The sequence below is a fragment of the Salmo trutta genome, chromosome 29 (assembly GCF_901001165.1).
Source record: "Salmo trutta chromosome 29, fSalTru1.1, whole genome shotgun sequence".
In the NCBI taxonomy this organism is placed as follows: domain Eukaryota; kingdom Metazoa; phylum Chordata; class Actinopteri; order Salmoniformes; family Salmonidae; genus Salmo; species Salmo trutta.
Window position 1 is genome coordinate 21,274,722 of NC_042985.1, and position 24,422 is coordinate 21,299,143.

Sequence of the window (24,422 nt, forward strand, 5' to 3'; positions counted from 1 at the left end):
AGACAAGCATACCCATAACATGATGCAGCCACCATCATGACTGAACATATGAAGTGGTACTCAGTGAGGTGTTGAATTTGCCCCAAACATAACACTTTGTATTCAGGACAAGTTAATTACTTTGCAGTATTATTTTATTGGCTTATTGCAAACAGGCTGCAAGTTTTGGAATATTTGTATTCTGTTCATTCTAATTTATGTTAGTATTGTGGGGTAACTACAATGTTGTTGATCCATCCTGTCATCTATCACATCCATTAAACTTTTTTTTTAAATCACCATTGGCCTCATGGTGAAATCCCTCAGCGGTTTCCTTCCTTTCCGGCATCTGAGTTAAGAAGGGCACCTGTATCTTTGTAGTGACTGGTGCATTGATACACCATCTAAAGTGTAATTAATAACTGCACCATGCTCAAACAGATATTCATGTCATTTTTTTTTTTTTTTTACCCATCTACCAATAGGTGCCCTTCTTTGCGAACTATTGTAAAACCTCCCTGGTTTTTGTTGTTGAATCTGCTCAACTGAGGGATCTTACAGATAATTGTATGTGTGGGTTACAGAGATGGGGTAGTCATTTAAAATTTGTAAAAACAATTATTGCAGAGTGAGTCCATGCAACTTATTTAGGTTTGCCATAACAAGACATGAGCTTTTCATTAATTAATTTGTAAACATTTCTAAAAACATAATTCCTTTTTGACATTATTGGGTATTGTGTGTAGACCAGTGACAGAAATTCAAAATGTATGCATTAACTTCAGGCTGTAACAAAACCAAATATTGGAAAAAGTCAAGGTGTGTGAATACTTCCTGAAGGCACTGTATACCACCACCCAAAAGGGCACTCAGCGGTTGGGAGGGCATGTGCTCAGCACAGGTAGACTACCCATCTGTGCACCTGGCATTAACTTCCTGGCTAAAAATAAAGATCACATTGGATGCTGTGCAACTGAAAGACTGAATTTAAAGTGATGAGTTGGCTTCTTTCCAAACATAATGTAGGTCAGATATTTTCTTTGAAGATATATACAGCCATTACAAAGGAGAGCTGGTATCAAAGTGCATGTACAACACCTATTGTTAAAGCAGGTCGAAAACAAATGTATTTACTTAAGAGCGGCAACTAGATGGGGCTCAATACAGCTCTCAGTGAGTTGAAATTCTTAACACTGTTCAACATTCTGACCTAATATTTTATGAGCCCTACATTTCTGTTTATGATATGTAGCCTGATATTGAACAGTGAAAAAAGTTCCACAGGTGAATGAGTTTCCCTATACAGATGGGTTACAAGCAGAATGAACAAACATCACAAGTCTCCATGTCAACAGCATTCACATGACTTGACAGTAAAACTGTATGTCTGATAACTCAATCTACCCCTTCTGTTCAATTTTACATTGAAAGGAAAGATATGTTCACTAAACAGGGAAAAGCCCAGAAATGAACTATTCGAGAAAAAATGATTGGACGAGTTGAATTATTCATGGGAAAACCAGCCACATACATAACTAGTTATCTAAACATTTTATTACTAAATAAAAATAGCAAATTATCTGTACAACAAATGTTAACGAAGGAAATACAAATTAAAAACATGAATTCTAAAACCAAAAATAAAACTAAGAACAAGTTCAGAACCATACACAATTCAAGCAAAAACTATCCAAGAAATCCATAGGACTTAATTTCTCTCTCCATATCTACACACGATTCCCTAATTTCTACATGACATCAGCAACATCTGGTCAAAAGCAGGTCTCACATCCTCTTTGTCACACTCTTGAATTTCTGGGAGGTTTTATAGAATATGGACTTTTTCCTCTGAACATCCATGAGGTGGAGATTCCCCTCAGAAACACTCCTCATAACTCTTCTGGGCTCGTTCTCCTCTGACCCTAAGGAGAAACACAATGCTTAGATAGAGCCCCCGTCTGTATGGAGAGCTTCAAATTGAATGTTTTTCCTTTGCAGTGTGAAAAATCCCATTATAATTTAAAATATATATATTTTTTAAGTTGGTTATTTTTTTATTACTGAACATGCATAAATCGAACAATAAAACAAATTGCTGTCTAATACACATCACACAAAAAGTATGCAATCGGATGAGAAACCAAATTCTGCAGTTTTGTCCAAAAGCCAAACAAAATCCTTAAAATGAAAATAAGTGCCATAAGTAACAGGCAAACAAGCTCCTTCATTGTAGATTAAAAACAGCTTGGTTTTCTAAAAGCAAGTGTCCTTCATAACATGCATATATATATATATATATATATATAAATAAATATAAAAAGCATATTCTGGCATATCCTGGCCCTGCCCTGAACTTTGTGTTGCAGCTGACAGATGTAGGCATAAGCTCTGAGTGTAAGCACCACTAACTGAATTGAACATGGGGATTTTAGAGGGGTAAATAGCCACACATTTCATATATTTTTATAAATAGCAAATGAAAGCAAACTACACTCTTTCTCTGGGTCACTTCAGGGGAGAAATACTGGTATTGTTGCACTCACCAGCAAAACGACGCACTCTTAGTGGTCTGCTTGCTACTACTGTGGGGTCCTGCTTTATGCGCTTGGGTGCTGAAAGGATTTCCTGCTCTCTGCTGCTGCTACAGGGGGAGATGGAAACACAAGAGATGAAATGTGTTAATATCTGAGCAGCACAACACTTCCTTCCCTGATCCTTCACTAATACTCAAAATACATTTTCTGTCACAACCACACTTACCAATTCATTTTGCGTTTGCCCTGCACAGCCGAAGTCATGGCCATGTAGGTCTTGCCATGTCGGATGTCCAACAGAGACGGTATCGTCAGTCTGCGGGAAACAACAAGTCAGGCAATTTCCTTCTCAATATTTGAACAGTCTCTTACATGTGACCAAATCAAATAAACAGACTGGAATGAGTACAGCACTCTTTTACGTTAGACAATTCTGAGTTCTCTCACTGCCACTTGCTCGTACCTAAAACTTAAGAGACAAGGGAAGGGAGCTCAAGGTTTAGAAATAAGTACTTGGAGGGGCTCGAACCCTAATACAATTTCTGCCAGTCTGTCTCCTGGGACAAAATGTGTAAAATAAAAATGTGAATTGTTGTAATAGTAAGAGAGGCAAAAAAATGAATTATACTGAGAAAGTCTTAATCTATGAATATATGCATTGTTTTACATTGTTCAGCAGCTAATATTAAACTGGACTGTTGAAGTGACAGAGTATGATGACCATCTTTGACAATACCACACCAACCTTTTGGGGGGTTTGCTCATGTCATTGGCTCGGGGAGCCTGCTGTTGGCTTGGACTCAAGGGGCACGAAGACTCCGCTTGATGATTGGGGCTACATTGGTAAAGGACGACGGCAGCATTGGCAAGAGCTGCTTCATTGTCTTCATCTTCAATGTCAAATGTCATGTTGGGGTCATTGACTGCAGAGTGCTGGAGAGGCAGGAGTGATGGCCTGTTGAGTGTACCACTGGCCTCTGGAGTGTAGAGCAGTGGAAACATCCCCTCCTGTCTCAACACATCCTGGAGGACCATGGGAACCTGCGCTGAGGCGGAGACAACACTCCCAGGGTTTGGTGGAGACACTGCCAGCTTCCTCCTGGTAGGTTTCTTGGGAATGGGTTCCATCACTGTCACCTGGGCCACTGGGCCTAGAAAACAACATCAATAGGATTTCTTTTTTATGAAGAAGCCACAAAGAACCTAACAAAGTTTGGCCTATGCATGATCAAATAAATTGCTATCAAGTTACACAACACACTTCATCAAGGTCAATTCCATTTCAATACAGTCCAATCCATGTAATTGACAATTAGAGGATTTTTCAATTTAGGCCTAGCTCTACAAATCACTTATTGAATTGACCTCAACCCTGACTTCTATAAAAAATAAAACATGTCTGTAAAGTAATTTAGAAACATCCTCCACCAAGCACTTACATGGAAGTGTATACACCTTGAATGTATTCACTGTGTTAAGACCTTTGGAATGTTGCGGATATATAAGGTAAAGAGTTCTATATTTTACTTGACAAACAGTCACATCTGTTCTGCACACATTTATATAGGAGCCTTCTATAAACTTGCTTCTCCCTGAAGAGGGTCCAGGGTTCATCCTGTTCAGCCAGAACACTTTTTCTGTTAGTGGTTGGTGAGGCCTTGCTACTTGGTTCACTAGTTTGAGCTCAAGTGCAAGATAAGAATGCATTATCCAGTCTAAATCACAGTAGGCTGTCGGCTTCAGCATGTGGGTATTCACTAACAAATCAAATCAAAGTGCTGTACAGAAACCCAGCCTAAAACCCCAAACAGTAAGCAATGCAGGTGTAGAAGCACGGTGGCTAGGAAAAACCCCCTAGAAAGGCCAAAACCTAGGAAGAAACCTAGAGAGGAACCAGGCCATGAGGGGTGGCCAGTCCTCTTCTGGCTGTGCCGGGTGGAGATTATAACAGCACATGGCCAAGATGTTCAAATGTTCATAAATGACCAGCATGGTCAAATAATAATAATCATAGTAGTTGTCAAGGGTGCAACAAGTCAGCAACTCAAGAGTAAGTGTCAGTTGGCTTTTTCATAGCCGATCTTTGAGAGTATCTCTACCGCTCCTGCTGTCTCTAGAGAGTTGAAAACAGCAGGTCTGGGACAGGTAGCACGTCCGGTGAACAGGTCAGGGTTCCAGCAGGTCTGGGACAGCAGGTCTGGGACAGGTAGCAGTAGTTTGCCATAGCAACGTCATACATGGCCCAGGGATTATTATTATTTTTATTTTTTTAAATCCCATGACAAACGTTTTGGCTCGAGGTCCACATCGGGATTTCGAAATTCAACGGAGGTCAGCACAGATTTTTTAATGACCGATTTATCTAAATCGATTTACGGTCATGAAAAAGAGCAGTTATTTGAAAATAGATACAGTTGAAGTCGGAAGATTACATACACTTAGGTTGGAGTCATTAAAACTCGTTTTTCAACCACTCCACAAACTTCAACCACTCCACAACTCGCCCCCTCTGAACTGGCCTCAGACAAGAGAGCTAGTTTTATTTCCAGCGCTGTATTACAAAGCACTACAATTGTTCCATATGCCTACCCAAACCTCTGTGACCTGTGTATCCACTATACACAGGCCCCATTACTTATGAATGCATTTATTGGGTCGATGCATTGTTAGCTGCCCTCCACGACTGTCAAAATAAACACAAAACCGCTAGGGGGATCCATGGTGGCATAAGCATACCTGCAACTAGAAATAAATAAATAGGGGTACATACAGTTGAAGTTGGAAGTTTACATACACTTAGCTGACTTACAGACAGATTATTTCACTTAAATCACAATTCCAGTGGGTCAGAAGTTTACATACACTAAGTTGACTGTGCCTTTAAACTGCTTGGAAAATTCCAGAAAATGATGTAATGGCTTTAGAAGCTTCTGATAGGCTAATTGACATCATTTGAGTCAATTGGAGGTGTACCTGTGGATGTATTTCAAGGCCTACCTTCAAACTCGGTGCCTCTCTGCTTGACATCATGGGAAAATCAAAAGAAATCAGCCAAGATCTCAGAAAAATAATTGTAGACCTCCACAAGTCTGGTTCATCCTTGGGAGCAATTTCCAAACGCCTGAAGGTACCACGTTCATCTGTACAAACAATAGTACACAAGTATAAACACCATAGGACCACGCAGCCATCATACAACTCAGGAAGGAGACGCGTTCTGTCTAATAGAGATGAATGTACTTTGGTGCGAAAAGTGCAAATCAATCCCAGAACAACAGCAAAGGACCTTGTGAAGCTGCTGGAGGAAACAGGTACAAAAGTATCTATATCCACAGAAAAACGAGTCCTATATCGTCATAACCTGAAATGCCGCTCAGCAAGGAAGAAGCCACTGCTCCAAAACCGCCATAAAAAAGCCAGACCACAGTTTGCAACTGCACATAGGGACAAAGACCGTACTTTTTGGAGAAATGTCCTCTGGTCTGATGAAACAAAAATAGAACTGTTTGGCCATAATGACCATCGTTATGTTTGGAGGAAAAAAGGGGACGCTTGCAAGCCGAAGAACACCATCCCAACCGTGAAGCACGGGGGTGGCAGCATCATGTTGTGGGGGTGCTTTGCTGCACTTCACAAAATAGATGGCATCATGAGGCAGGAAAATTGGGTGGATATATTGAAGCAACATCAAAACATCCGTCAGGAAGTTAAAGCTTGGTCGCAAATGGGTCTTCCAAATGGACAATGACCAGGGCATACTTCCAAAGTTGTGGCAAAATGGCTTAAGGACAACAAAGTCAAGGTATTGAAGTGACCATCACAAAGCCCTGACCTTAATCCTATAGAAAATGTGTGGGCAGAACTGAAAAAGCGTGTGCGAGCAAGGAGGCCTACAAACCTGACTCAGTTACACTAGCTCTGTCAGGAGGAATATGCCAAAATTTACCCAACTTCTTGTGGGAAGCGTGTGGAAGGCTACCCGAAACGTTTGACCCAAGTTAAACAATTTAAAGGAAATGCTACCAAATACTAAATTTGAGTGTATGTAAACTTCTGACCCACTGGGAATGTGATGAAAGAAATAAAAGCTGAAATAAATCATTCTCGCTACTATTATTCTGACATTTCACATTCTTTAAATAAAGTGGTGATCCTAACTGACCTAAAACAGGGAATTTTTACTAGTTGAAATTTATTTGGCGAAGGTGTATGTAAACATCAAACTTCAACTGTATGTCCATTACAATTTCTACATACATTCTATCTAGTCTTAGACATTCGTGTGGTCTGGAGTGTTATTTTATACCCCAAATAATCACCCTCTTGAGAACTTTGACCCCTGTGTTAGAGCACCATAATCATATTTTAAGAAAATCAATCACATCTGAATAGATCTTAGTTGGCGACGGTATAAAAATAAGAGAGTATCACTACCATTGAAAGATGAAGGAATCACCTTTCTGTAAAATACTGAAAGGAGAAGTCCATGTCTGCAGTAGGCCTAATATGGGTTCTCATCTTTTGGCAGTTGGAGAAGTGTAGAGGTAGCCAAAGAAAGTGAACCTGGTGACCTTTACACAGTGCAGACATTAATCAGAGGTGTAAGGGAGTAAGGGCCGGGACACATTCATGCCCACAAATTGAGTTTCACCAGTCCCGACAAGCCCAGCTACTGTGACATGGAAGGTGGCTAAGTAGGGGAAAGAAGAAAATGAATCAAATCGAGTAAGGCAAAAGAAAAATATAATTTGATGTTTCAAAGAAACCAGGACATAAAAGCCCAGTGCAGTCCAAAACACGATTTTCAGAGTGTACTGCGCCTGGCCCGCCACAGGAGTCGCTAGTATGCGATGGGACAATGACATCCCTGCCGACCAAACCCTCCCCTAACCCGGATGACGCTGGGCCAATTGTGCACTGCCCCTTGAGTCTCCTGGTTGTGGCCGGCTGCGACAGAGCCTGGACCCAAACCCAGAATCTCTAGTGGCGCAGCTAGCACTGTGATGTAGTGCCTTAGACCACTGCCACTTCAAATCTTTTATCTTGCCTATTCAGCCCCAATGGCACACATACACAAGCCATGTCTCAATTGTCTCATAAATCCTTCTTTAACCAGTCTCCTCCCATTCATCTACAGTGATCGAAGTGGATTCAATAAGGGACTATATCTTTCACCTGGATTCACCTGGTTAGTCTGGTCAGTGTTCATACAGTTTTGTAAACTCAGTGTATATTTCCACACTATGAGGTTGGAATAACTGTTTAATAAGAGCTGTTTGAAAAGACTGAAATTTAAGAGTGTTTTGGTGGGATGGAGTTTTGGCCTGCCCTGTGACATCGCCAGGCGGTAAACTAGTTAATAGACTAATAAGAGAGTTCCAAACCATTCTGCCAATTACAGCTAGTTTTCCCCTCCCCACTCAGTCCACTCCCAGACAGTCTTAGAACAAATCTTGCTTGAGAAATTGCTCTTCGATAAGAAGCTATTTTTGCTTCTTTTGACAATTTTTATGGAATACAATCACAGTAAGATGACTTAATTGTTATCCAGAAATGAATTGATATGGAGATAAAATCTGCTGCATTGGACCTTTAACCAATCAAGCAAACATAACAAGGCCACATAAAATCCTTATGGAACACAAAGCAAGGAATGAGGGAAAACAACTTATGACCGACAAAGCAGGAGTAGACATATCCTATGATTAGTCCTAAGTTATTTCATGGTATAAGTGGTTCACAAATCACTAGCCATAATGGATGACTCACACGCTTAGCAACCTGTCGTATAAAGGATACAGCTACACTGAATGGATCACCATATTAGTCATCAGTGAGGATGAGTCATACACACTACATACTGTTAATTATTGGTCATTTGATCAAGACTAACTTAGATACAACTAACTTTACATACAACTGATTAAATGGGAATAATTGATATAGGCTACATAATTCATTTTTAATATACACCAGTCGTTTTAATATATATGTGTCTTCCATTAACCGGCCTAAATGTTATGAATAGAACTTTGGGATTTAATTATGTAATAAGAGCTTAAACGTATTAACATGAATAAATATAATGTTTTACGAGAATAGGTAGACTATGATAAAACCTGGCTGAGATTGAGGATTATGTCACCAAAAGAACGTAAGCAGGGTTGTTAGAGTTTAAAAGCTGGCGTGTAAGAGTAAAGTGGAGAGCACGTTGCATCAGAGCACGAGGAGGCAGACACTTGTTGCAGTGAGACACTGCGGCTGCATCATTTACATGCTGCTGACCACAGCCATGTGACTCCGCTTCCTACCTACTACATTTTACTGAGGAGGAGGCAATTCCCAGAAATGTGAGCTGTGTGGTAGTGGATTTGACATATCAATTTGCCTACTCTAACCCCACCCCCCCACAGACAAAATAGAACAACCAACTAAATTGTTTAATGTAGAAGCTTTTAAGTGACAATGCTCACATTTTTAACAACATATTTGCGTATCATAAAAGGGAGGGGGAGATATGGAAGATTAATGGACCTATTTATTCATGTGAAGAGCAGAATGCAATATTTAGGAAATTTGAGTCACAGCTCAGATAGCAAGGCAGGATGAGGGGACAGTGATAAATGGTACTGCTTCTCTGACGGAGATCTGGCCCGGCAATAAATGGCAGCCAAGTTCTTTCAATCACATATTTTTGGCTTGTAGGATTAATACATGCATGAGGTGCTATTTCTGGTGGAGACAGCGCCGTATTAGGGTCGCTTGGCTGCTGCCTCCCTCTTTATAGCGCTGCTGCTGTTCTTGCTGACGGGGCAGGGCGTTTACGCTTGCCTTGCCTACCTTCTTTTCCCTGCAGTGAATTTACATTTTCATGAATGAGGTTTAAGCAGGCTGGGTTGGGAGGGCTGGATTGACTGAGTACAAGATATGGAAGAAAGGGGGAGGGGGGCAAGGAGGGAGAGAGTGATCGAGCAGGAAAAAGTAAGACTGGCACAGAACGAGGTTGCAGGGGAGAGAGAGAGAGAAGAGTGATTGAAATTGTGTGGGCCATTCTGTGCTGAAGGGAGATAAGGTGATGGGTACAAGGCATTGGACTGGCGGGGTGCAGAACACTATTGAGAGGGTCATGTGTGGTGACCTGCCCTCGTATCCACTTAGAGATGGTGCGGTAATAAAAAGGTTGGAGAGGGAGGATCGCCATACTCAATTATCAAGCTCTGATGCTAGTTACACAAACACAGAATAAAACAAAGATTTCACACGAACAGGTAACATGATTTGGATAAGATCTTATTTCATATAAAAAGCGTAAATCATAGTCCACAGAAGCGATAGTCCAGTGTCCCATTGTGACATAGCTACCTGGCTCTGAGACCACCATCTGCAGGGGACACAAAGCCCGAACACACACCTCCCTACAATTCCCAACCAACGCGTCTCCGGTACGCATCCTCTATTCATTTGAAAGTGTTGACAGCTGGAGAAACTGCTTGAGCTGCACTCAGAATGAGAAAAGTATGAAAGCTAACGGTCCAATATTCTAGAAAACTGCAGTGTATATGTGTGCTGGTTTTGGACTATGATAAACCCTTAAGTTAAAGACATTCATGTAATTCACAAAAAGACATTCTTAAGTAGATAAGACATGCAAAAAGTAGGGCTATGACAGTCATGGAATTTTGGATGACGGATATTGGTCAGCCAAATGACCGTGATCACAGCTCGAATAGCAAAATAAAATACACACATCTTCTCCTCTGCTCTGCTCCTGACTGCATGTGCTGCTGCCTGTTTTCTACAACACCTTGCTTGTTTCGGCAAAGAGCAAGAACGTTATCACATTGTTATTAACAGTCAATGTTACCGCAGAAACAGACTCAACTGCACAAATGCCCGGCTGTCCAGTCTTCAGTCAGCTGTTCCACAAAAAACACGTTTTAAAACTGTTAGGAGGGTTATTTTATTTTCATGACGGTTAAACGGTAATTGTGGCAGCTCTAGTAAAAAGTGTTTTTTAAAGCAATTTCCTGTTGCGCTGTGGTCATCTGGTGTTGTTTTCTTTAAATCTGTAGCTGACGTTTCCCACAATGTGTTTCAATCAAATGTAGACCACCTGTTCAGCAGAAAATATCATTACAGACAATTTGGACGGCCATATTTCACATACTTCCCTAAAGGTTTTCCCAGTCCTTTTCTTTCTCTAAAGGGGTCTCAAGTGTCATTTCATTTTCACAAAATATCTTTAGTTCCAGACCAGAAAGTCTGCAGTGCTGCACAACTGGAAATCAAATTCTATTTCATGTCGGAATACTTTTTGTAGTTTATTTACAGATTGCCTATTTTATTTTTCCTCGTTTAAGAATCAGTTGAAGTGCCAATTGATGTCCCATCATCTCTTGAGGATGGCAGAAGGGAAACTAAGTTGTTACACTAAACACCAGTGATTAGTGGGAATAAAACAATAAAAAACACTTAATCCATAGATCAATACCACTCATGGTCACACTTCAGTTTGACCACTACAGTGGGGATGTTTAATATTGCCAGTTCATTATTTTAACCATTCCAGTCTTTGTGGTCTTCTGAAACAAGCCTTCTCTGTTAACACCCCAAGTTTATACTAGTGAATCCTGAAACCAGTTTTATCACAACTGAAATTGCTGATGAACAATTAACAGCTGAAACAGAGCTTTTACCACAGGAGTGATGACTTTGATGGACATATTTGATCCCCTCTGACTGTCACTATGAAGGATTCCATGTGGCAAGCTGTTAGATTAATGACCAGGTTAGCAGGCCTGAGGGAGAGTAAAGACAGGTTTACCTTTCGATGATGGATTGGGTTGAAGGCGCAGCGAGACTCTCCTCTTATGTTTCTCAGCACCTGAGTGACAGACAACAGTATGTTCAACAACACAGCCTCCTTCATGAATACCATGCCACCCCCCCAGTTATCAGCACAACACACAGCATGACTAGCATCACAGCTCAGCCTGCACAGTTATCAATAGAACAGACACAATCGTGCCTCAGCATTTGGCTGTGGCAAATGTGAATAGTCATCATGAACTGCGCAGCAGAATCTACTGTTGCACACTTGCCTGGTTAAAGAATGGATAGCCCTTTACACTTGTATCCGCATATGGGACGAAAATGGCAGATTTGGACATTGATAAGCTCCTAAATTGGAACGTAATGGTTGTACAGTAACATGCTATAAATGATGTCAGATCTCAGGCTCTGCACTTCACAGCTCTGTATGGATTTTGACTGAAAGCCGTTCTGAACTTGAGCACCTCACACAACAAAAAGTGGCCCCCATCCCTCCCGCTAATTGGGCAACTTTAGAAAATGTTCTGTCTGAGTGAGGGAAATGCTGTAAATTGCAAGGACTCTATGTATTTTGAAAGATGAGACGCTAAGGATTATAATAAATACCGCTTTGATGTCATACAAGCGTGCACTTCACATTTCCATATCATAAAACTCATGTAATATACATTGTCAACATTTATGATTACTATGTTTGATGTACAGTTACAAGATAACATGGCATTATACCCTGGGTTGTCCTGAACAGAATGAGCCGGTTTGTTGTATTTGCAGCAGACCACGCATTTGAATTTACTCATGAATCCATTCCGTGCACACAAAATGACAATCTGTTTCTCTGAATTGCTTTGTGAAAGCCTAACACTAAGATCCTATTTTATAATTTTGCTACTCATATTGGCAATAGAACAAGCGCTCAAATTTCACCCACCTGACCCAGATTGTGATTTATAAAAATGGACTGTTTTTGGATTGTGTAAGCAACAATAATTGTGTAAAGGCGAGGATGCAGGGCTGTATTCCAGATAAAACAACTACAAGTGTGCTTGCTCTAATTCCTAAAGGGCACAGCTATGAGAGCTCAAAAAAGCGATGTATAGTTGAGGACTTCTGAGTCATAAAACTGCATTGAAATGAATTTGGAACTGTGCACACTTGAGGTGTGTGACCACTTGGAAACATCAGTTAGACCTCCCACTCAAACCTATGTAATGTTTTTGTCTTTTGTTGCACTTATCTCAAATTTCCCAAGAATATTCTTAGCATTTTACTGTGGGGAGAATTTTCGGATTTTGTTAAAAAACAAATGCGGCAAATAATTACAGTAAATTTAAAAACGCACATAAAATCAACGGTGTAATGTTTGGATTGAGTCTTGTGTCAGCTGAACAGTTGGCCTAACCTTAAGACTAATCATTTTCCCATAATCTCCACTGTTCCCTTTACATTTCTACCATGGTTATACATTTTCATATTTTTCTATAAGAAACATTTACATTTAGCTCTATCCCTATCTAATTCCCACAAGTGTAAGGGGTTAAAAGTTCAATGCAGCCATTTTTATCAAAATATGAAATAATTTCATGGGTAACAAGTAAGTTCCTTACCTTGATTTTAACCATTTAAATTGAAAACAAAGAAACAAAAAAAGCTTCTTAGCAAAGAGCAATTTCTGAAGCAAGAAGTTTTCTAGGACTGTCTGGGGGTGGCCTGAATGGGGAAGGGAAAACTAGCTGTTATTGGCAGAGAGGTTTGGAACTCTTTCTTATTAACTAATTTACCACTTGGTGATGTCACCAGGCAGGCCAAAATGCTATCCCACCAAAACAGGCAGAGATTTAGGCAGTCTTTTCTTAAACTAAAAGGGAATTATCATAATTTTTACAATTTCATAGTGTGGAAATATATATATATATATAAAATGCAGAAAATCACATTTTTGACTACACTGGGCCTTTCAATAAATGTAGCTTTAAATAATTAATAACAGTAGTCTTCAGGATAGTCATTGCAAGGTGAAAATGGAGGGAATAGAACAAACAGATCTGGTATCATACATTTGTGCTCATGGCTTGTAAAAGGGGGGTCAAATTACAGGATATCACTCAACTACAAGCACAAGTGGACATTGGCCAAAAATACAAAATAAAAGATACAGGGAAACAAGCATGTGACGGGTGCAGGGGGACAGGTGCGGGGTGCACCTGCTGACATTTGATGGACAGCAACATAGTAATTAAGTATTGCTGGCCAGCTTTGGTTCACGCTCCATTGTCTCCTAGGGGCTGAATGTCATGAAAGGAGGCCTGATGGCGCACTGGTGCTGGGTTATACAGGGTGTGATAGGACCTGGAGAATGGTGGCTCCTGTGTGTGTAGGCTCCCATGATCAATAGTAAATAGAGCCCAATAGCCCAGGGCCACTAGATATTGCTGTATGGCCACTGGTGGCCTGAAAATAAAGCACTACAATAGATGATTAAACAGTGGACCAGGGGGTTATACTACAAAGCAAGATCATTGGCCAGCTAACTTGCCAAAATATATTTAGATTTTCTAGAAAGAATGGGCATGGTAGTATACCCCTCAGGTGGAAATTACATGTCATTGTTGTCACAGGGAGTTGAAGCTAATTCTGCGTTTTTAAGACAACTAAGGTGTGAAGTCATGACTTACTACTGCAGGGACTGTTTTGATGGGGACAGATGAGGTGTGAAAATGACAGGATGGGTGCGAGCTCTGGCCTAAGCCTGGAACCCTCAGCCTGGGTCTCCTCGTCCTTCTGCTGCCCTGCCTTCTCCTGATCGGCCCACACCACACCCCTCTCCCTGAGGACCAGGTGCTCCAGGTCCTGGTTCTCAGCCTCGTCGGCAGCTGTGACCAGGCCCGACCCCCTCAGCGTCCAGTACTGTCTGCTGTAGGCAGGCAGCAGCATGTGCACCATTCTGAACAGAAGAAAGCATGAAACTCAAGCTTAAAAGATGTTCTGTTGAGTCAGTATCACAATTTATAGTGTAAAAGGTGCCAAAGTTAATTTTGTTGCATATGTATGCAACACCGAGTATAGTATAATTCAAAAGACTAATACTCTCTATTCACTAAGTCATATAAGTAACCAACAACGACACTGTACATTCTCTGGAGGTATTGTACGACACAGGTATGGATGGCACACAGCCATTCATACTCACATAGTACAGTGCGAGTCACTACTCATACTCAATTATTCATAAATATTATTTAATATCATTTCCATCTTAATATGCCTGTGTCTACCTGACCATATTTGCCCATTCATGTAGGATTAGGCCTGAAGATACCTTCTAAAACATGTAGCAATATCTGTACAACAGATGTTATAAAGTGGATTAAGTCCACTTTACAGGTCTGAAAAGTCTAACAAACCCCTTTAAGACTTAAGGCCATCTTATGGTAATATCACTGCATTTCCACTCTCTGTCTTCAATGGATACAGGTGGATGATTCAACTCTGATATGTAATTCCAGGCTTTTGTTCCAGCCCTGCTGTAGCATATCAGACTCCAGCAATCAGCTGCTCAACAGGAACAAAAGCCTGCACACGCAGTAGCTCTCCAGCTGGAGCGTTGGCTTGGCTACATGTTTTACACAGGAAGTGAAGTATTTTTCCACTGTCGTATTGCTGGGGTAAAGAGTATCAAATACTACAATGAATATCGGTATCGAAGTCCAAATGTTGGTATGGTGACAACATTACGTGTTTAACCCTGTAAAAGAAAAATGACCTACTTTTTAGTCTGTTTATTCTCCTGGTCCTGGATGCCGATAAGGTGGGTCATTTGCTCAATGTGCTGCTTGAGATCCTCTACCTGTAGCTGGAGCCTGTGGCAGTGAAGGTCCTTCTGGAGTACCTGAGGGGGAAAGGGGAAAGTGGAAGAGCTGGGGAAATGACCATGAGGGAACATATTGAGTAACCCTGACCACAGCTAGAGAACAAGCTGGCAGGGAGTCATCAGTGACGCACAAGACAATGAGTCTTGAGGGGTTTATTTTGTGCCATGCTTCATCTCTGAGAACCTGTCTTCTGGGTAAAAAAAAAAGCTGTCATCCACCTCTGACGTAAAAGAGTATACGAAACGACAGCAGAGAGAACATTTGACAAGCGGATGAATCATTGTTCTGTGCCACTTCCTAGAAGAGGGATGAGAAAGAGGAAAAAAAACATCTACATGGTTTAGATAACTGGCTGTGTGAGGGATGCGTAAAGATCATTGATCCACTCACCTTAATCATCCACCAGTGAACAAGAGCAATAAAATAAACACAGTTCTAATTACCAGGAGAACAGATGGAAGAAAACAAACTGTCACAACAGTTGAGACATATTTGCAAAAACAAACAAACCAAAAGTAAAAAAAACAAAAAAGGTTGCATAGAGTAAAATTCCTGTGACACGTTCCCATCCCTTCTAAAATGTTCTCTGGGAGATGAAAAACAACATTTAAAAGGGATAGTTCACCTTAACTATAAGTAGAACCATTTCAACGTATAATTAGCAATTAGTTTATTATATGGATCTGATCCAGCAACCAAAAATATGGCTCAGTTTAGGTAGCTTACAATTAGCAGCATTGTCAATAAGTCTTCCCAATCCCTCCAGGATTTTGTGAGGATTTTCTGTGATATTTGCGGGGCAACAATGCACTGACGAGGGGAAAAAAGTGTGTGTTGACGTGTGGCTTGATCCTCAACACGGGCGCCCCTCAGGGGTGCATGCTTAGTCCCCTCCTGTACTCCCTGTTCACCCACAACTGCGTGGCCAAGCATGACTCCAATACCATCATGAAGTTTTCCGACGACACAACAGTGGATCACGACAACGATGGCCAGCCAATAGGGAGCAGGTCAGAGACATGGCAGTGTGGTGCCAGGACAACAACCTCTCCCTCAACGTGAGCAAGACAAAGGAACTGATCGTGGACATACCCAACAAACTATCATGGTCCAAACACACCAAGAAACTTGTGAAGAGGGCATAACAATGCCTTTTCCCCCCTCAGGAGACTGAAAAGATTTGGCATGGGTCCCCAGATCTTCAAAAAGTTCTACAGCTGCACCATCGAGGGCATCCTGACCGGTTGCATCAACGCCTGGTATGGCAACTGCTCAGCATCTGACTGAAGATGCTACAGAGGGTAGTGCGTATGGACCAGTACATCACTGGGGCCCAAGCTTCCTGCCGTCCAGGACCCATATACTAGGCAGAGTCAGAGGAAGGCCCCAAAAAATTGTCAAAGACTCCAGTCACTAAAGTCATAGACTGTTCTCTCTGCTACCGCACAGCAAGCAGTACCGGAGTGCCAAGTCTAGGTCCAAAAGGCCCCTTAACAACATCTACCCCCAAGCCATAAGACTGCTCAACATTGAATCAAATGGCCACCCGGACTATTTACATTGACCCCCTCCCTTTTGTTTTTACACTGCTGCTACTCGCTGTTTATTATCAATGCATAGTCACTTTACCCCTACCTATATGGTCAAATTACCTCGACTAACCTGTACCCCCGCACATTGACTCGGTACCGGTACCCCCTGTACATAGCCTAGTTACTGTTATTTATTGTGTAACTTTTTTTTAAACTTTAGTTTATTTAGTAAATATTTTCTTAACTATATTTCTTGAACCGCATTGTTGGTTAAGAGCTTGTAAGTAAGCACTTCAAATCAAATTGTATTTGTCACATGAATTGCGAGCCCTCTTTTTGTACGGCAGTGATGGGTCAGCTTTATGCGATAATGTAGCCTTGTTTTTACTGTTTTATGCAGAAATAGTGTGGTGATTGGTCAAATCTGCAAGCCCTCACATAATATGCATGGAATTGTTGAGTTAGTAAAAAAAAAAAAACACACAAAAAAAACACGATCACGGAATCCTGGAGGGACCATCTTCCTCTACATCTCTCCTACCAGTACATGAACATAATAACCCATATACCACACCACTCTAACACCACCCCTGGGTCAAGCGCTACCATATCTCCTGACCCCTCCAGCAGTTGCCTCACCACTGGTGGATGGGAGTCCTGTACCAGTAGCTTCACGTCATTCTCCACGCGGTGCAGCCAGCCGTCGTTCTCAAGGAAGCGAAGCTCAGCCTCCTTCAGCCTCTTATGGATGTGCTGCTGCTGTGTGAGCAGGGAAGCCAGCTTGCGCTCGTGCTTGCAGGTGGCCTATTCAACAACAGAGCCTATCAGATTGGGATATGACAAAGGAGTGTATGCACTTTAAACATCCATCTATCAGTGGTACATCATAAAAGACAAGCTCCTTCTGGGACCATTTTCTGGCTCAGATGACATGGTGATAAGCAGGGTCTTTTTCAGACCTTCTCAGTCTTGTCTTTGGCACCGAAGAGCTGGGCCTGCTGGTTGCACTCCTCGCTGTGGCGCTGACGTAACTCGTTCTCCTTCAGCTGCCGCTCCAGAACAAGGTGCTCCCTCCTGATCTGAGAACGACTGGAGAAAATGCTCTGTAGGGACTCTGACACCCTGTCCAGAAAAAGGGCAACCAGCCAGTTATTGCTAAATGGAGTCTTTGCTTAATAATGGAGGGCAAAGGTTTATAAAAATACAACTTTTCAGTGTTTGCCCTTACTCAAGTAAAAATACTATGTCATGTTATTGTACAACTCAACAGGTTGAACAGTGTTCAAAATCAGGCAGCTGCCCTGGATCACCCTGAGCAGCTTTCACCCAATAAGGCAGAGGCCTTGCAACAATGTCTCATTCTGGTAAAGGAAGAGGGATATGCAGGTAAATAAATAAACAGACAGTGGAGAGCAGCCGCTGAGATGTGACTGCACTCTCCAATGTAACCCCTGTGACGTAGGAGCCGCCGTGGCCTTGCCAGACTGATGAATTTTTAATTGTGTGAGAAGCATGCTGCCTCTCTTCAGAGCCTCACATTGTGCGAGTTGTGAATTCTGATGCCGGTGAATGAAATGCGTGGGAATGAGACTCATTCAGCTCCACCCCCCTTCCCTTCCCCTCTCTCCCTTTTTAAACAGACGCCACTGCAGCGCTTGCTTGGAGGGGAGTGAAGGAAGGACGTTTTTAACTAATATCGATATATTATATGTGTAGTTTTATTTTTTATGTGGCTCACAGCTTCCCATATCAAAATTCCAGAGCAAACTCTCCACCCAAAGCCCAGGTCCTTGGGCTTTGTACTTTCCCTCAACATTATAAATTATCTATGGATTTCAATTAAAGTGTACAAGTTTAAAGGACACTCAAGTATGGTTGCATATTACGCATAACAGAACTTGTATTACTGTATAAATACAAGTTTTGCCTTTCGGTTGTTGCATGCACATTGGTTCAAGAAACAAGTACCTACTTGTGAATCTCTGTTTGGTTCTGACTGGAGATGGTATTAGAGCCTCCAGGAACAAGAGGGTCCATCTTCCTCTCCTCATACTCTTTCAACTTCTTCTTCAACTGAACGATCTGAAATGGCATAAACTGTTGATAAAATGTGAAATGTATGTCCACACATTTTCGGAACCTAAGGGCCTCCAGTCTGTGTAGTAGAGATTGGTGCTTTGTCTTATATTACCTCTTCTCGCTGACTCTCACATATCACTGCATACTGGCCGATGTGACTGTCCAAGCTGACAACATTCCTCTTGAGCTAAAGAACAGGTAGATGCATGTAAAAATGTATGGAAGGAGAAAGAGAGGCATTACAAACATAAATATTGTAAGAAATGCCATGTAGTACAAGTTTCACTATCAAAACCACCTCTGAACTCATGTTTGGCTTTTAAAAACAGAGTTTATTACAAATGAAGGTACACTAAGGAGAGCACGGCCAAAGAGGCCTGAGTAAATCCTATAACATTGTTGGGATGGGCGAGTAGTTTACTGACCGATGATTTGATCTTTTTGGCCCTGTTGGCGTATTTCAGTGTGTTGTGGGTGTCGTCATAAGATTTGGAGGAGGGGCTAATGTTGGCGATCATGACCGTCCTGCAGTTCCCGCCAAGAGAATCTTTAAGGAGTCGTGTTAGCTTGCTGTCCCTGTATGGTATGTGGGCTTTCTTACTCTGCTAAAATAAATGAAGCAAAAGCAACATTAGCCTGAGAAAAGAGTAAAAGTGCAAAACAGGAAAAGGTTAGGCCTACACATTCAGGTTTGGGATTGGTAAAGGTCTGACAAACCACAGAGAACATAAATGCTTTTTTATTTATACCAATTCATTCCAACTTGCTTGCGTTAAAATGCAATTGACCACAGTCCTATGACCCCTTGGGACTCATACAGTAAATGTCCAGTGACAATGGGACAACACACTAATAATGCTGTATAGGGGGCCGTTTTAGAAGTCATACACTGAATGTACAAAACATTAAGAACACCTGCTCTTTCCATGACAGACTGACCAGGTGAAAGCTACGATCCCTTATTGAAGATTGAAGTCACTTGTAAAATCCACTTCAAAATCAGAGTAGATGAAGGTGAGGAGACAGGTTAAATAATTATTTTTAAGCTTTGAGACAATTGACAGATGGATTGTGTATGTGTGCCACTCAAAGGGTGAATGGGCAAGGCATAATACTTAGGTGCTTTGGAACGAGGTATGGTAGTAGGTGCCAGGAAACACCCGTTTGTGTCAAGATCTGCAACACTGCTGGGTTTTACATGCTCAACAGTTTCCAGTGTGTATCAAGAATGGTCCACCAGCCAAAGAACATCCAGCCAACTGTGGGAAGCACTGGAGTCAACATGGGCCAGCATCCCTGTGGAACGCTTTCGACACCTTGTAGAGTCCATGCCCTGACAAATTGAGGGGGTGCAACTCAATATTAGGAAGGTATTCTTAATGTTTTGTATATACACACATTCTTATTTTTACTTTGGTAGACAGTAACTATTTGTTTCCATAAACAGGTTCCTGGCAGACAGATACCGTTCATTTCTATAGAATATGAAAACGCCCAAGCACATTATCTTCTGCTGGTGTGAATGTGCTAGGTCTGAATTCAGCCTGGCTTCACTAATGGCACAGATGCGTCTTGAGTACATTACATCTGTTCAGGTGAGTCACAGTCGCATGGAGATTCAAATGGCAGGAATTACCAGGAACTTGCAGAGGAAAAGTGATCTGCAATGGGCTGCCCAGCTGTTCTCCCTGGCCGAAACCTACATCTGGAATCAGGAAACCCTTATATTTCCAGCTGATCCTATGGGAGCTCAAAGTTTGCAGCTAAAAGGAGGTTGTCCCAATTAAGCAGAGTTAGTCTTTCGTCAGAGCAAGATTTACAATGTACAGAGAAACAGCCTGAGAGAGAGAGGGAATGGGCCAATGGAGAAAACCACAAAGGCTAAATGTGCAACTGCAATTCATGGCCATGGGACCAGTCCTAGCTGGGACATCAAGGTATCATTCCCTACAGCGAACAATGGTGGCATAATAAAAATACATTTAAGTACTGCGTGGCATGTTTGTGCAGCATTTCCTAAATGCATGTGGCCTGCTTGTGGAATCCCCAGGGTCAGTGGTAAACCAAGAAGACTCAGTGACAGGTTAATGTATGCAACTGGAATGAAATATTACCCAAATACTTGGCTTGCTAACAGACCAAGCAAGGCTCCTTGAGTCACAGGGAGCTGCTCACTTTTTTTCTGGCAATGACAGAGCAGGGGAGTATTGCTGCCAGTGTGATGTAAAATTGCAATCAATTAAACAACATACAAACTAAATGAAGGCAGAATAAATTAGACTAGACCGACCTAAATATCCACAACAAGAAAAAAATGATCTTAAAAAAATGCAGTGACCACAGAAATCAGCTGGCACAGTGAAAATGAACAACAGCAAGGGATAACCCTAACACCATTCACCGGTGAGATAAACATATGTAATCAGTTGTAACACCACAGTAGTGGGTTCAATTACCGGGACCACCCATAAATAAAATCTATGCACACATGACTAAGTTGCTTTGGATAAAAGTGTGTGGGGGGAATGAACTCAATAGTTTAAAATGACTAAAACCAAATGAAAACTGTGTAGAAATTATAATGATCCTACATTCATACAGTTTCTTGACTGTGTCCAGCTCGCTAATAATCCCAGAAATGAAAGCCAGACAATCCGGGAGCATTGAAAATTCCAAAAATGATGGATAGAGGACTATCTTTAGCAAATTTTGATGGCAAGGAAATATACATTTCAGTGCGTCCCTCTGGACTTCGAACACCGAATGCGGCCCCCAGGGCAAAATTAGTTTGACACACCTGTCTTAGTGTTAAATCTAGATATAAGTTTGTGTATTCTCAGTGGTGAGGTAGCAGCACCAAGGCCTGCTCAACATTGCTTACGAGTCTCACAGAAATGCCTGTGGGTGTTATTGTCAAAAGATCAACCACCTTCTTGAATTATATTGAATTCTGTGAGCAGAAACATTTACTTTGAATAATTTCTCATATTCAATAAGAAACATGAATCAAGATGCTTTACACATACCTTAGGGTCAGCCAGAGAATTGATGACATTTCCCAGGGCAAGGAGTGAACGGTTGATGTTAGCGCCTTCCCGTTGACGTGCTCCCTTTGCGTTAGTGGCACTTGCTCGCTCGGAGCCAGCGAGGTCAATCAGGCTCATTTTGGCCACACGGACATTTGGATTAAGGCTGGCCGTCCTGTCCTGTTGCTTCAAGTAAATCTAGTGGGACAAGAACACCAACAATTTCATCTTCACCTGTTCAGTGACTAAACCTGCTTGCCGTCTGGTAAAGGAGGAAAGGTAGATGACGCCACTCTATTGAAATAGCCTACCTGAAATACAGCATGGGACCGTGACGAGGTGGCATTCATGTCAGTGGGGTGCTGCGTTCTATTCCGATTGCCATAATCCAAAGCTTCAAGGATGTGCTCAGCAGACTTAGGCTACAAAATAGGTCACATGAATACTTTTAAACAAATAAAATCAGTACACATCCATTAAAAATAGATGTAAATTCATTCAACTAAGGAAAAAAGGACAACAAACACACCTGACAGACACAACAAATAACCTGTCGATCACTAACCTGGTGCAGAGTAAGGCCTTGGACAACCACTCCATTCGAGGGGTCCTCCCTCACTGCAAGAGGGCCCACATTAGCCAAGAGGTCCCGGATCTGCTCATTATAGACCTGCAAACCAGTTATGACAAAAACTTGACTGGTTTCTATTGACAATTTAACTTCTGATTGCTCATTAATAAAATGTGTTTCTTTAATTCCCAGGTATGATGGAGGAAGATTATTCCTTGATTTCTGTGTAAATGTATTACTTGTAAAATCAGACAGACAAAACCAAAGTCACCTCAAGATAAGAAAATGCTACATCGAATATTTTCTCTTCCTTGACTTGATCCATACGGTTGAAGAGCTCTGTCATGGTGCGATACATCACACCCGGGTCATTGCTTGAGCCCAACATGGTGTGTGTCTTTCCTGCTCCTGTTGCGCCATAAGCAAAGACTGCAACGTTTCAGAGAAGGATTAGTAATTAAAACATGATCAAAACTTCCACTTCAAATTAAAATAAATCTGATTTTGGTAGGTTTAAATGTGACACCAAATCTATTGGAATTTAACTGCTAAATGGGGTACAAAGATGTAGGCTACTGTAGTATACTAATGACATTAATTTAAATTAAGCTATTTGCAACACTGTTTTCACAACATCTGTCTCAATGTGCACATAGCCATAGGCCTACTAATCAGACGGTGTAGTCCTGTAAAGATTAGTAGGCTCAGGCATATTTTATTACCTGTACAGTTAAAGCCATTCAACACTCCATCAAGTATCCTTTTAGTGGTGTTCTCAAAGATATCCACCTGAGAAGAATCCTCCCCAAAAACATTATCAAAGACAAATTTCAGGTCCTTATTGGCTCTCTTGTTGACATCTCTGTTTCGAACTCTTGGTCCCCCAAAAGATGTAATTTGCTGTTCCTTGGGGTCAAATATTAGCATGTGGTTGTCCACAACTTGGACCACATTTCTGAAGTTCTCACACTTCTCATTGTCATTAGTTGGCCGCACACGAACAACCACTTTGACATGGCTGCACACGTCCATGACTCTTCTTATTGTGTATTGATCTAGTTGAGAGAGAGATCACAAGGAAGATGCTTTAGCTGACTAAACTCCACAGTGAAGGATGTTTCTGATATACTCCAATGGAGTGGAGCAGAGCACAGGCTTTGTGGAATTGGGCGTGGCCAGATATCATTTTTATTTATTTCACCATTATTTAACCAGGTAGGCTAGTTGAGAACAAGTTCTCATTTGCAACTGCGACCTGGCCAAGATAAAGCAAAGCAGTTCGACACATACAACAACACAGAGCTACACATGGAATAAACAAACATACAATCAATAATACAGTAGAAAAATCTATATACAGCATGTGCAAATGAGGTAGGATAAGAGTTGAGATACTGGGGTGCAAAGTAGCAAGATAAATAAATAAATACAGTATGGGGATGGGCTATTTACAGATGAGCTATGTACAGGTGCAGTGATCTGTGAGCTGCTCTGACAGCTGGTGCTTAAAGCTAGTGAGGGAGGTAAGAGTCTCCAGCTTAATAAGTAATAACATAGTTAACTACTTGCATCCGACAACGTTACATTTTAAGCAGTGAACATATACAAATATGTTGTTACATAAAGAACAGGGCGACTTGAATGTCTCGTGTAGTCGTCGCCCGTAGTGCCTTGTTGTGGCTAGCTAACATTAGCAGTCAACAAAGAGTCATAGAAGCTCACCTCCGAGCGAAAACAGCAAGTGCTGCGAGTTGTAAAATACATCATAAACATGACTTCTGTTCTGGAGCGAAGTATAATACATCCACAGCTTACCTTTGACTATAATTGTTTCACATTTGCAATTGTGGCTCGCTAGCAAATACTGCCACTGCTACTTTTTCTCCCAAGACCAGCGCGTCTTTTCAAAAACAAGCCCACTCTTCCTTCGCAACAGCTGATTGGCTATGCACCTTGAGTGACGTCGGTGAGCTTGGTGTTGCAGTCATTTGATTGCA

At 41.5% G+C, this 24,422-nt stretch overlaps 1 protein-coding gene across 3 annotated transcripts; it reads right to left on the reverse strand.

Annotated features, from left to right (window-relative positions):
- Nucleotides 1–1,478: 1,478 nt before the first annotated feature.
- LOC115167113 (kinesin-like protein KIF18A) lies at nt 1,479–24,361 on the reverse strand. Of its 3 annotated transcripts, none has more exons than XM_029721215.1 (18): nt 24,241–24,361; nt 23,148–23,480; nt 22,697–22,854; nt 22,420–22,524; nt 22,166–22,276; nt 21,855–22,052; nt 19,254–19,433; nt 18,941–19,015; nt 18,722–18,831; nt 17,709–17,871; nt 17,389–17,553; nt 15,113–15,234; nt 14,021–14,289; nt 11,338–11,397; nt 3,259–3,664; nt 2,740–2,829; nt 2,523–2,620; nt 1,479–1,901 (listed from the first exon to the last, which is right to left on the reverse strand). In XM_029721215.1, exons 2-18 carry the CDS (start codon nt 23,455–23,457, stop codon nt 1,765–1,767), a joined length of 2,757 nt encoding a protein of 918 aa, XP_029577075.1. In that variant the 5' UTR covers nt 23,458–23,480; nt 24,241–24,361; the 3' UTR covers nt 1,479–1,764. The 3 variants fall into 3 exon arrangements, with proteins under 3 accessions (XP_029577075.1, XP_029577074.1, XP_029577073.1); XM_029721214.1 differs by having other exon boundaries at nt 19,254–19,430; nt 24,148–24,361; XM_029721213.1 differs by having other exon boundaries at nt 24,148–24,361.
- Nucleotides 24,362–24,422: the final 61 nt, after the last annotated feature.